A 16,530-nucleotide genomic window follows, 5' to 3' on the forward strand; every position below is an offset into this window, starting at 1 on the left:
TATAACTATACCTCGGTGGATTCCTTCTTTATGTATATTCATAAAACACCAGTTAAAAAATAGATAAACATAAGGAAGACCAATAGAATAGAGGAAGGGGAACAGGGGGAAAGAAGAAGGGAGGAAACGAGGAGACCCTGGGGATCGACATGGAGCCAATTAAATTCCATGCATGTATGATTATATCAAAGTGAACCCAACTACTGTGTATAGCTATAGTGTACTTAAAGAAAGAAAGAAAGAAAGAAAGGAGGGAGGGAGGGAGGAAGGAAGGAAGGAAGGAAGGAAAGAAAGAGAACAGAGAACAGAGGTTGTACTGGCTTGTGGCAGTGGTCCCTGGATAGGGCAGAGCAGACATAGATTAACACTGTTTCCCTAGGGTCTCAGGAGCATCCTTTTACTCTGGAGGTCAGACAACAATCCAGGCAGAGAGGTTGCTACAGACACTGGGATCCTGGAAGGTCCCCGCTTGGCAGCCTGCACAGTGTGAATGGAGGAATACATTCAGGGTCCCCGCAGGGTCCCAGGCCTCTCTTGGCTTTCACCTTTGCCTGTTAACTTGTGCACAGGTTGGTCAACAGTGAGGTTATTTTCTTGGCCTTTCTGTGGCTCGTCAACTTCTAGGACCTCTCCGGTTTCTGGCTGGTCTGCTTACTGCCTTGAGTAGAGTTCCCACTCCAGTGTGGAGCTGCAGGTCTCTGCTGCCAGCCCTAGGAACTCCCACTTCCCACATGGAACTCTCCCTGCAGCTTCTGCAGCCTGAGCATGGGGCAGGGCTGAGAGCCTCAGGCAGGTGTGCCCATGCTCCACGGCTTCAGCCAGATGCAGTAGCTCTTTGCTAAAAGGGACGGCTTCTCATTTTGTTATCTTTTTTTTCCCTTTTTTAGTACCTTGAAATGGTTGCTTTTGAACAATTTTGTCCAGTTTTCTACTTGCTCTCTATTAAAGGGACCTCATGCTGCTTTTCCTGGAAGTTGTCTTCCAATGGATCTGGGAAAACCAGACAAATGAATTTAAGTTCTCATATATGAGCACTTATTGTTTTTACAAAAATAAATATATAAGTTCAGTTTTCTTGGTAGAGTGTCACCATTACAGAGTTATTTTCTTGACTGCCTACAAGGACTAGTTGTGTTCATTTCCCCCTTTGTTTTGTGGAATGTTCCAGACTGATATATCTCTGTCTCCCCAAGAGGTTTCTTGTTCTGTTTTGTTTTTGTTTTTCTTTTAGCAGCTGTGGCATTTTGAAGTGTTTGTTCATTGTGAAATCGTGCTGGCCAGATTAGGTTAATTCCTTTGAGATAATCTGCAAATGAAAAATTACACTGTGCTCTTTTAAAGCCAATTGTAGAAATGGAGTATTGCTTTCCATGTGCCTGATTTCTTACCCATCCTTTCCCTCAGCTAATAGGTTTTCTAGGTATTTTGTGTTCTTTTGCATTTGTCCTAACAGTGTGGCTTCATTTTTCTAAATTCTAAGATATCTTAACTCCCTTTTTCAATATGATCAGGAATATATAAAAATTGAGAATTCCATATGCAACAGTTCTCTCATTTTCTTCTAAAATCCTTGCACATTTAAGTTAAAAGCACATTTATTGTACAGGACAATTGAAAGTTATTGAATAACCTGCATTATGTTTTCTACAGCTGATACAAAAATCTCAAGGGAATAATTTAAAAGAACCAAATTAAAAACAAACAAACAACCAACAATAACAACAACAAAAACCCCTTAAACTTGTGTTTCTCAGTCTTTTAAAATTCAAGGTCCCTTTAAAATGCTCTGTGTGTTGATGTTAAAAATGTATTAAAAACCTTGCCTTGAGAATACCTTAATTCTTCTGTTTAATGTCTTTGAACCCCAGTGGAGGCAAAGGTTAGAGTTTCAATATCCACGAGAACACACTCTGCCTGTATTTTAACTTAAAATCGTAATCAGATGCTCTGAGGGAAAAGATAGCTAATATGACTTAGAAGCATCAAAATCCCAAATGCAACATGGATATGTTATGGAAGGGGGGCTAAGAATCCACCTCCTTCCCTGCATAAGAGAACGGTCAGATGATTAATTCTATAGTCATCTGTTACCACAGCCAAAGGTAAGGACATCATCTCAGACTAAGTCCTGATCAATTTGTCATCCTGAAACTTTAAGAGCATACAATTAGTTTGCCTGGTTTCATAGAAGTAAAAAATAGAATGAGCGTTATTATTGAAGTTCTGGTCTTCAGAAGTAACTTGCAGGGTGGTTTTGAGGGAAGAAATAAGGCTACCATAGTTCTACCTTCACTAGGGATATTTGTGCTAATTGCTAAGTAGTCTTCTTTATTTTTAAGGATGTATTTTGACATATTATATATACATGGATTGCAACCCATTCCCATTAGGATCCCATTCTTGTGGTTGCACATATGTGGAGTTACATGGGTCACGTATTCATACATGAGCACAGGAAAGTTACCTCCAATTCATTCTATAGTCTTAAAGGATCCAATCACTTATCAGACGTTCTTTGCTTCCTTTTATCCAAACTTCTTAAATTGTTGTCCTTCTGGAGCTCCAGCAAGTTTTCATTATGACACAAAGTGGTGGCAGGTCCACCCCGTCCCTCTCTAGCCAGGCACTCCTTGGCTCCACCCCGCTCCTCCCAGCGCTCACTTTTCCCTATCTCTGAATTCTTCACCAATTCTCTTTTCCTGTCCTGTTGGGATTTCTTAAAGGAGCCAGGCTCTTGAAGTTTTGGACAACAACAACAAAATCTTCCTTCCCATTTTTGAATAGTGGATGTGCAGCATAGAATTTCAGAAGTTCGTGTCCACACAGACATAGCGGTCTCCCAGTGTTTGTTTTTAAACATCTCGGCTATTCAAAAACTCTCTTGAGAAAAAGTAGAGGAAATAGCCCTCCACACAGGAATCCACAGAGTTTTCAACAAGCACGACTTGGATGTGTCCTTGCTTAGACAGCTGCAACTGAAGAGCTCAGCAGCTGTTGTTCACATTTTGCAAAAAGAATCCAGTCAATTCTGATACTGGATGGCCACTAGTCATGGCTCTGGCCACTGTGCAAACATTGACCAAGAGGCCTTTGGTTCAGGGCACAGGTCTGAAAATAAGTAGCTCTGGGAACTTTTTGGTTTCCCCTTGTCTCTTTCTCTGGCCCAGTTCTCTAGGTTGAGACAATCATCTCATGGTGAGTTGGTCATGCCCATCTCCAAGTCAGAATGGGGACTGGACGAAGTAGTTTCCTGCCCTCTGTCACTCCACCTCTTTCCCACTCTGCCTTGCCTCTCCTGTTGGCCTCTGCAGCCACTTGCCATGTCGTGACCCACCTTTTAGAACTCAGGTTCAAGGAAACTTTCTCTTGAACTTTTCTCTGCTTTGAGCTTCATATTTACTAGTAGGAAGAGCTAAGAGCCCATGGTCTGCTTTGCTCTCACTTTGGTCTTGTGCAATTGTGTTGGCAATGCGTTTACCATATTCTGTTTTCATTCTGTATGCACAGGAATTATCAAGAAGCTTTGGAGTCAGGCAGACTTAGATTCAAATTCCAGCTCTGCCAACTATATGATCCTAGACGAAGTACTTGAACTCCTTATGACATAGATTCTGCACCTGTAAAGTGGTAATAATCATCTTTTTGATTTAAGAATCCCCATGGAAGATCCTTCACTCAAGAGTTCTCTTTCCTAGTCTTCTGTTCAACATCATTCTTGAAACTCTAGCTTCTGGATAATGTCTTTTTTTCATATTCTTGTGGCTGTGTCAATGCTTGACACGTAAGGGGGTTATAGTATACATCTATTAAAAAAATCATTAAGTCCCGTCCATGGTATATAACATGGTCCATCTCTTGAGAAAAGTGAACTGCTCATGTCAGCTTTGTTCTGTCATCTGATTTGCTGAATTTTCTACTTGAAATTGAATTCTCCTGTTTTTTTTCTGGAGCCCGGAAACTTACAGATTTTAACAAGAAGGATCAGTCGCCATGGTTCAATTATCCATAGACCTTGGGTCAAACAACATTCAGGTAATTTTTGGCCATGTAGCTTATTTTTGATGCTGATAGCCATAGCCAAGTAGGAATGACGCATGGCATTTTGGTTTGAAAGGTGACCCTGCTCAGGGATTAGGGCGGCTCCAGGTTTAGGGTGGATCCTGCTGGGAATAGGGCAGCTCTAGGATTAGGGCATATCCTGCTGCCTCAGGCGCCCGCTCCTTTAGAGTTCCCGTTGAGTTCTCGCAGAGCCTGGTGGAGGGAGTGTATTTTCCCAGAACGTTCGTGTAGAGTGCCAGTGAGAGTTGGGGAATAAAGAGTTGCTGTTGGAATCTACAAGGCTTTTGTGGTGGCTCGGTTATTTTGTGCCCAGCCAGACTTCGGCAAGGACGGTTTCACTGTGTTTGTCTCTCACTTGCCCTTTCAGTCTTTCTGCACTGTGTTGGATACTGACTTGACCATTTACTGAGCATCCGTCATGCACTGGCAACTGAGACCACGAAGACCAACATGGTCCGTAACCCGAAAAGCGACAGTACAGTGGAGGAGAAATTTTAGCCACCAATAATTACATTTTGAAAAATCAAATGAATAAATGACTGAAGCTTATGTCTATCATGATTTTGATATCATATAAAATATTATTGCCTTTTAATTTTTATTGACACCTAATGATAGATATATGGCTCTCATTTTTAATAATTGCTTATAGGTCTTTCTAATGATATTGTAGGTGGGATTCAACCTTCTCAGTGCACCTGAGCCATTCTTTGTTCTTAACAAATTGAAGAAAGTTGTACTAATCAAAACATACTGCATTTTTACTCATTAGTCCTAAAAGGGTTGGGGAGGGGGACAAAGAATCTAGTGGTTCTCAAATATCACAGGAATCAGAATTATATGGAGGGCTTGTTGAAGGCAGATGGCTGGGTTTTACCTCCAGAGTTACTAGCTCAAGAGGATTGAAATGAACCTCTAGAATTGGCATTTCCAGCAAGTTTTCCTATATGGTGACGACACTGGTACATAGATTACACTTGTAGAACCACTGCTTTGAGGAGAGGTGTAGAGAGTGAAGGCATCATAAATTTTTCAGGTGAGTTCAAGAGCAATTTGAACCCACACATGGGGGAGGAGGAAGAGGAGGAAACAAAGCACAGAGGAGTTTTTAATTCCCAGGGTCCCCTGAGTCACCCATCTTATCAAGAGACTTACTCCAAAATATATTGCTTCCTCAAGTACTTAATTAAGTACCTTTTCTAAGAATATTCTAACAAAGAAATGTATGGTTTATTCAAGAAAAAAAGTGAATTATGACATAAATTTTTTCATACTCTTGATGAAAGCCCCACTGGTGTAAAAACCACGTCCTCTCTAGCATGGTAATATGTGCAGAGTAAGCAATCCTCAGTACCTACAATGAATCACTCCATGGAGTGAGGTGGAATTGACTCCTAAACATGTCTTGAAAGAGGGATTCCAAGCCACATCTTTCTGCGTAACAGAAAATAAACTAGAGAGGTAAACTTAAGCCCCCAAAATAGAAATATGAAACCTCTCTGTTTTTATACATGAATTGGGGGTAGTCACAGAAGGTAATTAAAATTGGTTTGTAATCAATATATTTGAAAGATGAGGGATAATAATGAGGCCAATAGCCAAAGCACTAGTCTAAGTTCTGGTATAGCAAAATACTCTAAAGTGATTACATCCAGTATCTACCCCGTTACCAGTTCACCATCAGCATTAGAAATTTATTTTAATAGGATTTCAATGAAATTTGTAAATAGAGTCAAGAGAGAAAAATCACATGAAGTACACAAAATAACAAATACATTTCGAAAAATATATGATATTTATTTTTCATTTTTAACCTACTTGATCACTTGCTCTGTTATTACATTTATCAGCTTTCTGAAGTTGAGTGACAAATATTCATGGAAGATCAATTATAATCCAGGTACCTCTGAGGCCTATTGCCGAAGTCTGGCTGGGCACAAAATCACAAGCTGTAAGGGTCAGGCGAAACGTCGGAGAAAGAGACCACGAGACTAGCTTCATGCAATTGCAAGGGGGATTTATTGGATCCATTCCAGCGCGCTGGGACTCCATGCTCACTCAAGAAGGGAGAGCAGCCCGGAGCCCAGAGCAGAGCTCAAGCAGAGCTTAAGTACACTTTTTGGAGAGGGTGGGGGGCTTTGCATACATCAGAACAAATCATCATGAGGCGCGGGAAAATTGAACAACAACTCTGATACATGATTAGTCCATTCATTGGCGGGAACAGGCTGGGCAGGGGTGATTGGTCACTTCTAAACTGAGTACACATTCAAACTGATTGGTTCGGGCCCTGTGACGAACTGCACAGGGCCCTAGGCTGAATGGCCAGTAGGGCGTTGTCTTAACTATCTCAGGAATCTGGGTGTAAAAGAGGAACTTAATAGTACCTAATCTTTTACATTTTAATTCAAACTTTCCAGCTTAGAAACTTTACCCTTTCAAAGCCACTCAAGCAGGAACAAACTTTATTTCCAAAACTCCCGCGAATGCCACGCACTCGGCCTTCTCCTGGGACACACTACACCAACAGGAAATCCCTCCTCTGGAATTCCCTCCTACCACACTTCCACAACCAATGGGAACTCTCCGGGAGTCTCCCGAGAGCTCCAAAGTAGAAGGCCGAGGTGGACAGCAGGGGTCTAATCTCCAATTGAATGCGCATCTTAACATAATCATTATCATCTCAATGGATTGCTGGCATCACCTTTCAACCAAAAATGCCATGTGTCATTCCTACTAGGCTATGGCTCTCAGCAGCCTATATATGAAAATACTATGAAAATGGGACTCGGTTGGTTTACAGAAATAAAAAGTGCCATCTATTCCTAATGGCAGGTGTTTGGTTTGGCAGAGTGTGTCTGGGTCGTAGTGTTGCCAATGGGTGTATTAAGTACATTGATATCAGATACTATGATGAATGATGCTGTGTGACTTTTAGCCATAACAAACATACTGAAATCTACTTAAAAAAGTAAATTTTTATGACGATATCAGTTTTTTAAAGTATCATAAATATTCAGAGAACAAATACATGGAATCCTTACTCTGAGTTAGAAAAGTGTGTTTTAAGATTTTTGACTCAAAAATATGAAAGAAAGTCTGTTTATCATACTTAGAAACTTAGTTGCATAAAAGTAAATGTATTTATTTAGCATTCTACAGGAAAATGGAGGCAGAGCAGCCTTCGGAGGTGCAGAGGCTGGGGCAGGAGGCGGCTCAGACAGGTCATCCACCATGTCCCTGCAGTTACACTGGCCGCTCCTCTCCCTACATGAAGAGCCATCTCAGTGTTTATAATGTAGTTTCCATGAATATGACATTGATGCTACCAAAATGAAAGTCTTTAAAAAGCAACCACAGGCTTCCACGGGAACATAGAGTACTCCTGGCCTAAGGTTCTTCCTGTGGGAGAAGCTTCCAGTTCACTGAAGGATCAAGTTCATCATCAAAAACATCCAGCTCCTGCTCCTTGGAGAGTTCCAGGAAAACCTGAAAGGGAGGGGTGAGCACAGAGAGGCACCTGTCACTCTGCCTCCTGCGGCTCTGAGGGAGGGCAGAGCAGGCACATCTCACACACTCAGGTTCCACAGATGGTGCAAATCCCTGAATGGGACCCACCTGCTCCAGGGTGGACTGGGAGAGGCTGTACTCCTCCAGGTGGAAGCTCTGTTTGACTGTGGGAGGATGGAAAAACATTAGCGGATCATGTATTTTTATATCTAGATGGTCTCGTAAGTCAACGTGTAGTACACACAATACGTTTTTTTTTTTGACAATCTCAATTTTTGGTGAAGATAACATTTATTCATGACTTAAACACATCATCCAGTTAAAAACAAACTGAGAAGTTTGCTTAGATTTGGGGGAAAATAATGGCTCTTGTTAGGCTTATAGGCTGTGCAGTTTTTGAAATCTGGATTTAAGGGAGCACATGAGGCTGACAAGGCTTCCTACCTGGAAGGAAGATGCGGAAGGAAGACACATTTTGAAAAAGGTTGCCTCTGATTATACGGAATATCTGAGGTTTCCTAGGGAGTGGCTGTGTACAGGGGGCTCTTTCTAAAAGCCACTGCAGTGACCTCTAACAACCCTTCTTGTTGACCAAAACAGACGGTGAAGGGCAGTTAGAGTTTGGATAGGAGCCCAGCAGAATGAAAATATGCCGGTTCAAGTTTGAGACGTGTACTGGGGTTGGTGCCAATCTAGGGAGTGCAGGAAATGACTGCATGGCCTGGAAGTTTGGGTGCTCAGCTCAGAGAATGGAAAGAAGATTGACAACAGGAGTGCAGATGCTATCAACAGGAGTCACAGGGTCTTCTAGAACCAGGAGATCGAATTCTCTTCCTTAGGGCAGGTGACAACTGTGTGAAGATATCACAGAGCAGTGACAATTAAAACAGTACAGAGTGGAGTTCTAACCAGCACCACTCCAGGTTGCAGAGTGCAAGGGCTAAAATGGCAAGGAGAACGTGACCCTCTAATAACACATGGGGTGTGGTCAGATGAAGTGCAACAGACCCAAGAAGATTGGTTCAGTGGCCAGACGGAGCCAGTTTCTTCATATACTGCCCAAGGCAATAAAACAAATGCCAACTGATAGAAAATTGAATTTTAAGTATATAGGCATGTTCCAATAGAAAGCATTTTCTTTAAATGTACAAATAATTAAGTTTGGACTTATGCAAAAACACATGGAAAGAAAGCCCCGCAAAGCAAAGATAAAAATCACTTCCAACATTCTCTGCCACACATAGATTCTGGTGTTCCTAAAATTCAATTTGAGGTTTCAATTTTTAAATTTAATGCATTAGGTCACATTTCATTTTTCACAGGGATAGATTGTATGTAATTCAGAGATATCTTCATTTCAGGGTCTTATTTCAAAGTCACGGTACTTACGCTTCTCTAATTTGAAGAAAGCCTGGGCTAAGGGTTGCACATCCTCCACTGGTAACTTATAAACCATCAAAGAAGAGTACCTGAGAGGAGAGGAGAGACCACTCACGGTGAGTGTCAACTACCTTTCAACATTGCTCTGGTCTTTCTACCTTTTATAAACATGGTTAAGAATGCTTAATGTTGAGACCCTGCCTTAAAATAAAACAAAACAAGGGAGGTAGCTCAGTGGTAAAGTATCTCTAGTTTCAATCCCTAGTGCCAAAAAAAAAAAAAAGTTTAATGTCATATCAGATGGTATCAGGTTGAACAGCTGATATTTAGAGTTTCTTCATCTTATTTAACTGAAAATTTATTCCTGTAACTAGCAGCTCCTCATTCCCCTACCAGCTCTGTCCCTGGAAACAACCCTTCCACTTTGGGATTTTATAAACTTGAATATTTTAGCTACTTCATAAGTGGAATCATGCAGTATTTGTCTTTATGTGACTGGCTTATTTAATTTAGCAGAAAGTCCTCAAGGTTCATCCATGTTGTTATGTATTGCAGAATTTCCTTCTTTTTAAAAGCAGAATAGTATTCCATTGTAGGTATAAAATATAACAGTTTTTTAAGAATCTGTTCATCTGTTAGTGGACACATAAGTTGTTCTCATGTCTTAGCTATTAAAAAACAGTGCTGCTTCAGTGCAACAACTCTGGAAAAAGTATGGAGATTCCTTAGAAAACTTGGAATGGAACCACCATTTGACCCAGTTATCTCACTCCTCAGCATATCCCCCAAAGGACTTAAAGTCAGCATATTAGAGTGATGCAGCCACATCAATATTTATAGCAGCTCAATTCAAAACAGCTAAGCTATGGAACCAACCCAGGTGCCCTTCAACAGATGAATGGACAAATAAAATGTGATATATATATATACACACAATGGAATATTTCTCAGCAATAAAGAAGAAAGAAATTGTGGTATTTGCTGGTAAATGGATGGAACTGGATATTATCATGATAAGTGAAATAAGGCAAATGAAAGGCCAAATGTTCTCTGATATGTGGATGCTAACACACAATCAGGAGGAGGGGAGAATAGAAGGTCATTAGATTAGACAAAGGGGAATGAAGGGAAGGGAGCAGAGATGGGATTAGGAAATACAGTAGAATGAATTGGACATAACTTTCCTTTGTTCATATATGGATAACAACCAGTGAAACTCCACAAGAATGGGAAGCTGCACTCCATATATGTATAATATGTCAAAATACATTCTACTGTCACATATAACCAAAAAGAACAAATAAACAAATTAAAAAACAAACAGTGCTACTTTAATGAACATGGGAGTTCAGATCTTTCTTTGAGATCTTGATTTTATTTTTTGTGTATATATACCTCAAAGTGAGATTGTTGGGTCATAGGGTTATGGTAGCTCTCTCTCTCTCTTTCCTTCCTTCCTTCCTTCCTTCCTTCCTTCCTTCCTTCCTTCCTTCCTTCCTTCTTCCCTCCCTCCTCCCTCCCTTCCTCCCTCTCCCTCACTCCCTCTGCCTTTCTTTCTTTTTGGAAGAACCTCCATACTGGTTTTCATAGTGGCTGCACCATTTTGCATTTGCACCAACAGTGTGCAAGTGTTCCAATTTCTCCACATCTTTGCCAATAGTTGTCTTTTTTTTTTTTGTTTCAATAGTAACTATTCCAACAGGTGTGAGGTGACCTCTCATTGTGATTTTGATTAGCATTTCCCTAATTATAAGTGACATTGAATGCTTTTTTCATACACATGTTGTGCGTCTTCTTTGGAGAAAGGTCCGTTTGAGTCATTAGCCTATTTTAAAATCAGATTGTTATTATTTTGTTATTGCAGTATAGGACTTTCTTATAGATTTTGGATGCTAACCCCTTATCAATCAGATACATAGTTTGCAAATAGTCCTCCGCCCTGTGGGCTGCCTTTTCACGGTGAATTATTTCCTTGGATGTACAGGATCTTTTTAGTTCGTGGAAATCCCACTTGTTTATTTTTGCTTTCATTCCAACACTTCTGGTGTCCTATCCATGAACACATGCCCAAGACCAGTATCATAGGGTTTTCACTTATATTTTTTTTCTAGGAATTTTATACCTTTATGTCTTAGGCTTAAGTCTTTAATCCACTTTTAATTGATTTTCATGCATGGTGAAAAATGGGGTCCAATTCTATTCTTCTGCACGTGAATATCTAGTTTCCCCAAAACTATTTGATGAAGAGACTGTCCTTTCCCCACAGTGTATTCCTGGCCTGTTTGTTGAAGCCCAACTGACCATGTTGGCATGGATCTCTTTCTGGGCTCTCTGTTCTCTCCCATTGGTCTGTACTTCTGTCTTTATATTCGTATCACAGTGTTTTGATTACTGTCATTTGGTATCTGGGTCTTTATTTCAGTAGAGTGTGCTTGGTGTGAATGAAAAGTCTAGGGTGAATCTCTAACCAGAAGTGGGGTGGTTCTCAAAGAGGAATAGCTGCAGGGAGGGAGAGTAAGACAGATCTGTGTCCTTGGCGTCTTGCATGGAAGTGAGCATGGACAGAGCAGATGTTCTTCCAAGATTTTGCAGAATCTCCTCCCACCTAACTTTCTAAGCTGAACACCTGATCCTTGTCTTCCTCCTTAAATTACATTCTGAAACTGTCAACTCTTCAAGTTCCCCTACAAGGGTAAAATCTAGGTGTATCTTGCAGGACCTCCACACCTCTTCTCCCTCACTAGGCTCACACTGCCTTCCTACTGTACAGTAATATCATTGAGCTTCTGATTGGGAGATCAGGACTTCTGTAAATAATACCAGCAATAGTAATTTTAAATACTCTGTTTTTAAGATAAACGTTTGTCTCTTTAGCATTTGAAAATCTTATATTTAGATTTTATTTGGTAGGATAGCATTTCACATGGTTATAGGGTATGTATCCTCATCTTTTTGACTCATTCCATGGACCTTTGTGACAGAGTTCCACGCAGTCACAGACACACATTGAGTTATAGTATTACTTTTATATTTATACTCCACTGTAGAAACATATTTTTCTGCCTTGTCATTATGACTTACTCCTCTTCATTTTCCTTTTTCTCTCCTAACTCCTAGATAATTTCTCCTCTGCAGGAAATTTGAAGTGTGAAAAATGACCCTAAAGTTAATCTTTGACTTTGGCTATATTAATTTTCGTCAGAATGGTGCCAGTATGCAAATCCATATAAAATTCAAAGTATTAATAGCTTTGAAACAAAACGATTAGATTGACATCCTGGTTGTATCACTTGTTAGCTTAGTCATGGCACCTAATCTGTCTCCCCATCAAATTTTTCCCTCTTTATACAGATAATAATTCATCTATGAAACACCAGACTCTCACAAAACTTTTGAAATTATCTCCTTTTCTTTGGATTCACAGTATCTACTTTGAAAATCTCTGCAAGGATTCAAGAAGATGACCAGAGACGTGGATAGTACCTGGCACACGTGGCCGAGGCTTTTACACCACCTCTCCCTTCTCTGACTTACTTCCTGTAGTGTCCAGTGAATAATCTTTCTTTGACATTTCCTTTACAAATCAATGTAACTGAAAGGGCAAAGGGGTCATTTGGAACCATCTTTACCTTTCCTGCCGAGCAGCCTGGGGGGAAAAGCCTCAGGATTTCTGCATGGAGGGCCTCCACCTGTGCGAGGGTCTTCACCTTCATCTCCAACAGGTAATCTTTGCCAAATTTGCTTTTTAGGTGTTGGATGGAGCCAATACACCTAGAGGTCAGAGGAGCATGAAATCATAAGAGGAAGGAAGAAAAGGCGTCTGGTGCAATGTTTAAGACCCTTGGTTTGCTGCAGGCCAATCCCAAGGTCCTCATGTTAAGCCTAGGTGCAGCCGCACTGGCTGTTCACAGTGATCTCTCCCAGTCCACAGAAAAAACCTCCAGACATGCTCAACTGTGGCCTCATGACAGGCTCTCACCTCAGCCTTCCAGACACTATGATGGCCACGCGATCACACACTGCCTCTGCCTCCGCCATGTAATGGGTGGTCAAGATGGCGCCCCTCTCTGTGTTCCTAATGATGGCCTGGATTGCCTGCCTGGATTGTCAAGAGAGTATTTGTAATTTAGCGAATCTTTTTTTATTAGTCATAGATAGATAGAAAAAAAAAAAAAGAAATCTTCACTGGGCCTGAATGGGAATAGTTAACACAAGAGATTAAGCAAGGGAGGACTCAAGAAGATAGGGAGGATGGGCAAGGGCGAGCCAGGTGAGAGCTGCTGAGGCCGGAAGGTACCAAAGGTGCGTTGGAGAGGGGCATTTACAGAGTGCATTGTTATGACAAGGCTGCATTGAGAGAGAAATGCTCAGGAAGAAAGGCTGCGTGGAGAACAGAAGGACACAATCATCAACAGTGTGGTCCCGACCTGGTGGGAAGAAAATACATGCACAGTAAATAGACACAACAAGATGAACAGTCCCAATGTAAGGAGGACTACTGTTCTCCTTACAAGTACTGGGTACCACCATGGGAGTGGTGCAGACACGTCCATACTAACCTAAGACAGGTACTGAGCCACTGTAGTACCCAGTGTGAGCTCCTTCAAGCCCTATTGATGCTTATTCTTCCTTCAATGAAAAATGATTGTGAAATATTATCAGGGAAATTTTTTTGGTCAAATATTGGTTTTACTAAGGAAATTGATATGTGTATATAGATAGATGGATAGATAGATATAGATATTTACATTGAACAATTTAAGAGACAATTTGTAAAGGAGGAAAACAGTTCACACACTCCCTGCCAGGTGGTCTGTACCAGCCCCCAAGGGGGGTAATGCTCCCCACCACATCTGCTGCTGCCCCTCGGGGTCCATTCCGGTGGATGGCTCATCCAGAAGCATCACTGACGGGCTCCCCAGGATGCTCAGCATGAAGCACAGCTGGAACGAGAGGGGCAGTCTGTCCTGCACCTGTCTACAGGGCGCACAGAGCCACCTGAGCCCTGTCCCATACCTTTCTCTTTATTCTGGCTGACAAGGTCTTCACGGGAGCCTTCAGCTGATCCTGCAGCTTGAATGCATCCACCAACCTGAAGGAACCCAGCAGAGCCTCAGTCTGCACCCCAAGGCCAGCTGAGGGGAGGGGAGGCTGGGAGGGTCAGGTGGGGAGCAGAGCTCAGAGGCCAAGTGGTGGGGGAGGGGAGTGCATGTCACCCTCTGGTTGGATCCCCACCCACAAAGACAGTGCTCTTTTGAAAGATCCAAATTATTGTTCCATCATTTAAATTGCAGTCTTTTTGATAAAGTTTACTAATGAATTTTCTCACCTTGTTTAATAAGACAGAGAGAGAGAAAAAAAACAATGTTTATCAATCTGAGTAAACCAGTTTCCAGGTGGGCATCTGCCCAGCACGACCCGGGTGGGTGTTTACAGCCCCTGGTCCTGAGTTTCCCGTGGATGCTGTCACTCCAGTCTTCTCCCCTCCCTGACACAGAAGCTGCAGGTGCCCCATGTACTGTGCAATGGCCAGCTCAGCATCTCCTCTGCTCAGCCCCTTCACGGTGGCAAACACCTCCAGGTGCTCCCTCACGGTCAGGTTGGGCCATAGCACATTCTCCTGAGGACAGTACCCCAGGAACCCAGGGGCGTCCCCTCCGCTGCTCCCTTGGAGTAGCACCTGTTCATAAAAGGTCCGACTCAGAGCTTACATTCAGCCGCGGAGTCCCTCCACCGCAGCCTTCTCTTCACCAACATAGGTAGGCTGCAGGGCCACCTGGAGTTTGATGATCTGTGATCATGTGCATGGGAGAAAGCTTGTCAGGGTCAGCGCCTGTAAATCAACATGTGTGCAGCCAGCATTGTAATCTGAGTTGAACACGGAGGATCCCACAAGTGTGGTCACCCTGCCATCGTGGTCCCCAGTGATGGCCAATGTTTTCAACACTGACTGAATAAAGCCCCTTAATTTAATGACCCACTCTTTAGCTTTGCTCATGGATGAAATGTCTCTAGGTGCCTCCTACATAATGAATGCTGTGCTGACCACCAGGACAATGGATGGTGGGGTAATGAGTGCCCTGTGGTTTGGAGTTTTCAGTCTATTGAGTGGATCAGGCAATGGAGAAATGAGTGGACAGAACCAAGACGGGCCAGAAGGGGTGCTGGGGTGGACATTTATAAGACCGGGTGGAGAAGAACAGGGGAGGGACTTTGGTGTGGATGTTCAGGGAACCTGTCTGCTGAAGGGGTCATTTCAGCAGAAGAGAAGGTGCCAGTCATGGACGAGGCTGGGGCCAGGGGATCTGAAGCAGAGCAAAGGCTGAGAGCAAAGTCCCACGAAGGCATGAAGTTGTTCTTGGACCCGAGGCAGAGGCAGCAGAGCGAGCAAGGGGAGAGGGACAGAGGTGTAGCAGAAGGACATGGCAGTCCACTCCTGCCACCCATAAGACAAGGGGGAGGTGACTTTCCAGTCCCAGAGCAAGATTAGCAAGAGAATGACATGGCCGAGAACATCCCGCTGGTTGATCCCATTCAGCTCATTTCTGGACGTGCCAATAGCTGACTGTATTTCAGACCTTACTTGGGTTTTAAAACATTTTGTCCCAATATAATCAAGGAGCAGTTATGTCTCCTTTTCTCGAATGCTTAATAAGAAATTAAATGTTGACTTTGGGTCCAGGTGGTGACTGAGGTGGAGGGCCGTCACTACAGAAGCAGGGAGTCCAGTTAGGGTTTGCTGACTCACCAACGTTTACTCAAAGGTCCCCTTGGTGAACACCTGCTCTCACTAGGCAGTGGCGGTGGCTTCTGAGGCTGGTGAACACCTGTGTTCTCTCTCTTAGTAGGCTACTTGTCAGTAGTACTCCTGGCTGTGCGTTCCCTCTGGGCTTGACCACCCACCCCTTTCCATGGGGCAATTCCACAGACCTCCTCCTTTATATTTGGTCCTGTGCTCCCCCTGGACATACTTTCCCAAAGGAGTTTTCAAGATTCTGCCAGAGAATCTCAGAGAAGAGTTTTATTTCTATCCCATGATGTCTCTCCCTTTGATAAACCTGATCTTGCTCGGCCATTTCAGTAGATGAAATTGAAGTACCAGTCCACTTCACATCCCTGTGGCTCATTTATCAGCCGTTCATTAAAAACATTCCCAAGAAACAGTGTATTTTCATAAAAAAAAACATATTTCAGGAACTACGTGCTTTGTGAAGGACAATGATGATAACCAATAAATATTTTGGGGTTTCTTAAAGCAATTTAACTCAAGATCAAAATACTACATATTGGAAAGATGATGATGCTCATGGATTTTTGATTTCTGATCTGATGCAGAAAATTCTTACTGCCTTTGACATCATGGATAATTACTCCCTTTCAGGGCTTCAGTTTTGAGTGTAGCTCTGTGCCAACGTTTAAAATATTCTTCTATGTACTACATTCTACATATTGGTCTATCATGTAATGACTGAGTGGCATCTTGCTGTTTATAAAATTGTCACAGCTTACAAACTTATTCCGAGCACCACTCGATGACATATGTCCCATATAATTCACCTACCTGGCCAGCAGTTGATTTCT

The 16,530-nt window shown here is 42.3% G+C and overlaps 1 protein-coding gene across 1 annotated transcript in view; it reads right to left on the reverse strand.

Annotated features, from left to right (window-relative positions):
• Positions 1 to 6,506: 6,506 nt before the first annotated feature.
• Positions 6,507 to 16,530, reverse strand: part of LOC308636447 (ABC-type organic anion transporter ABCA8-like) — a 59,714-nt gene continuing 49,690 nt past the window's right edge. Inside the window, 10 exon segments of the mRNA XM_081271925.1 lie at positions 6,507 to 7,548; positions 7,678 to 7,733; positions 8,959 to 9,038; positions 12,579 to 12,601; positions 12,603 to 12,720; positions 12,929 to 13,048; positions 13,798 to 13,892; positions 13,966 to 14,041; positions 14,469 to 14,629; positions 16,511 to 16,530. Of these exon segments, the coding sequence (XP_081128051.1) occupies positions 7,450 to 7,548; positions 7,678 to 7,733; positions 8,959 to 9,038; positions 12,579 to 12,601; positions 12,603 to 12,720; positions 12,929 to 13,048; positions 13,798 to 13,892; positions 13,966 to 14,041; positions 14,469 to 14,629; positions 16,511 to 16,530 (848 nt within the window). The 3' untranslated portion in view covers positions 6,507 to 7,449.

This window comes from Spermophilus citellus, assembly GCF_964194105.1.
Source record: "Spermophilus citellus genome assembly, chromosome: 17".
NCBI lineage: Eukaryota > Metazoa > Chordata > Mammalia > Rodentia > Sciuridae > Spermophilus > Spermophilus citellus.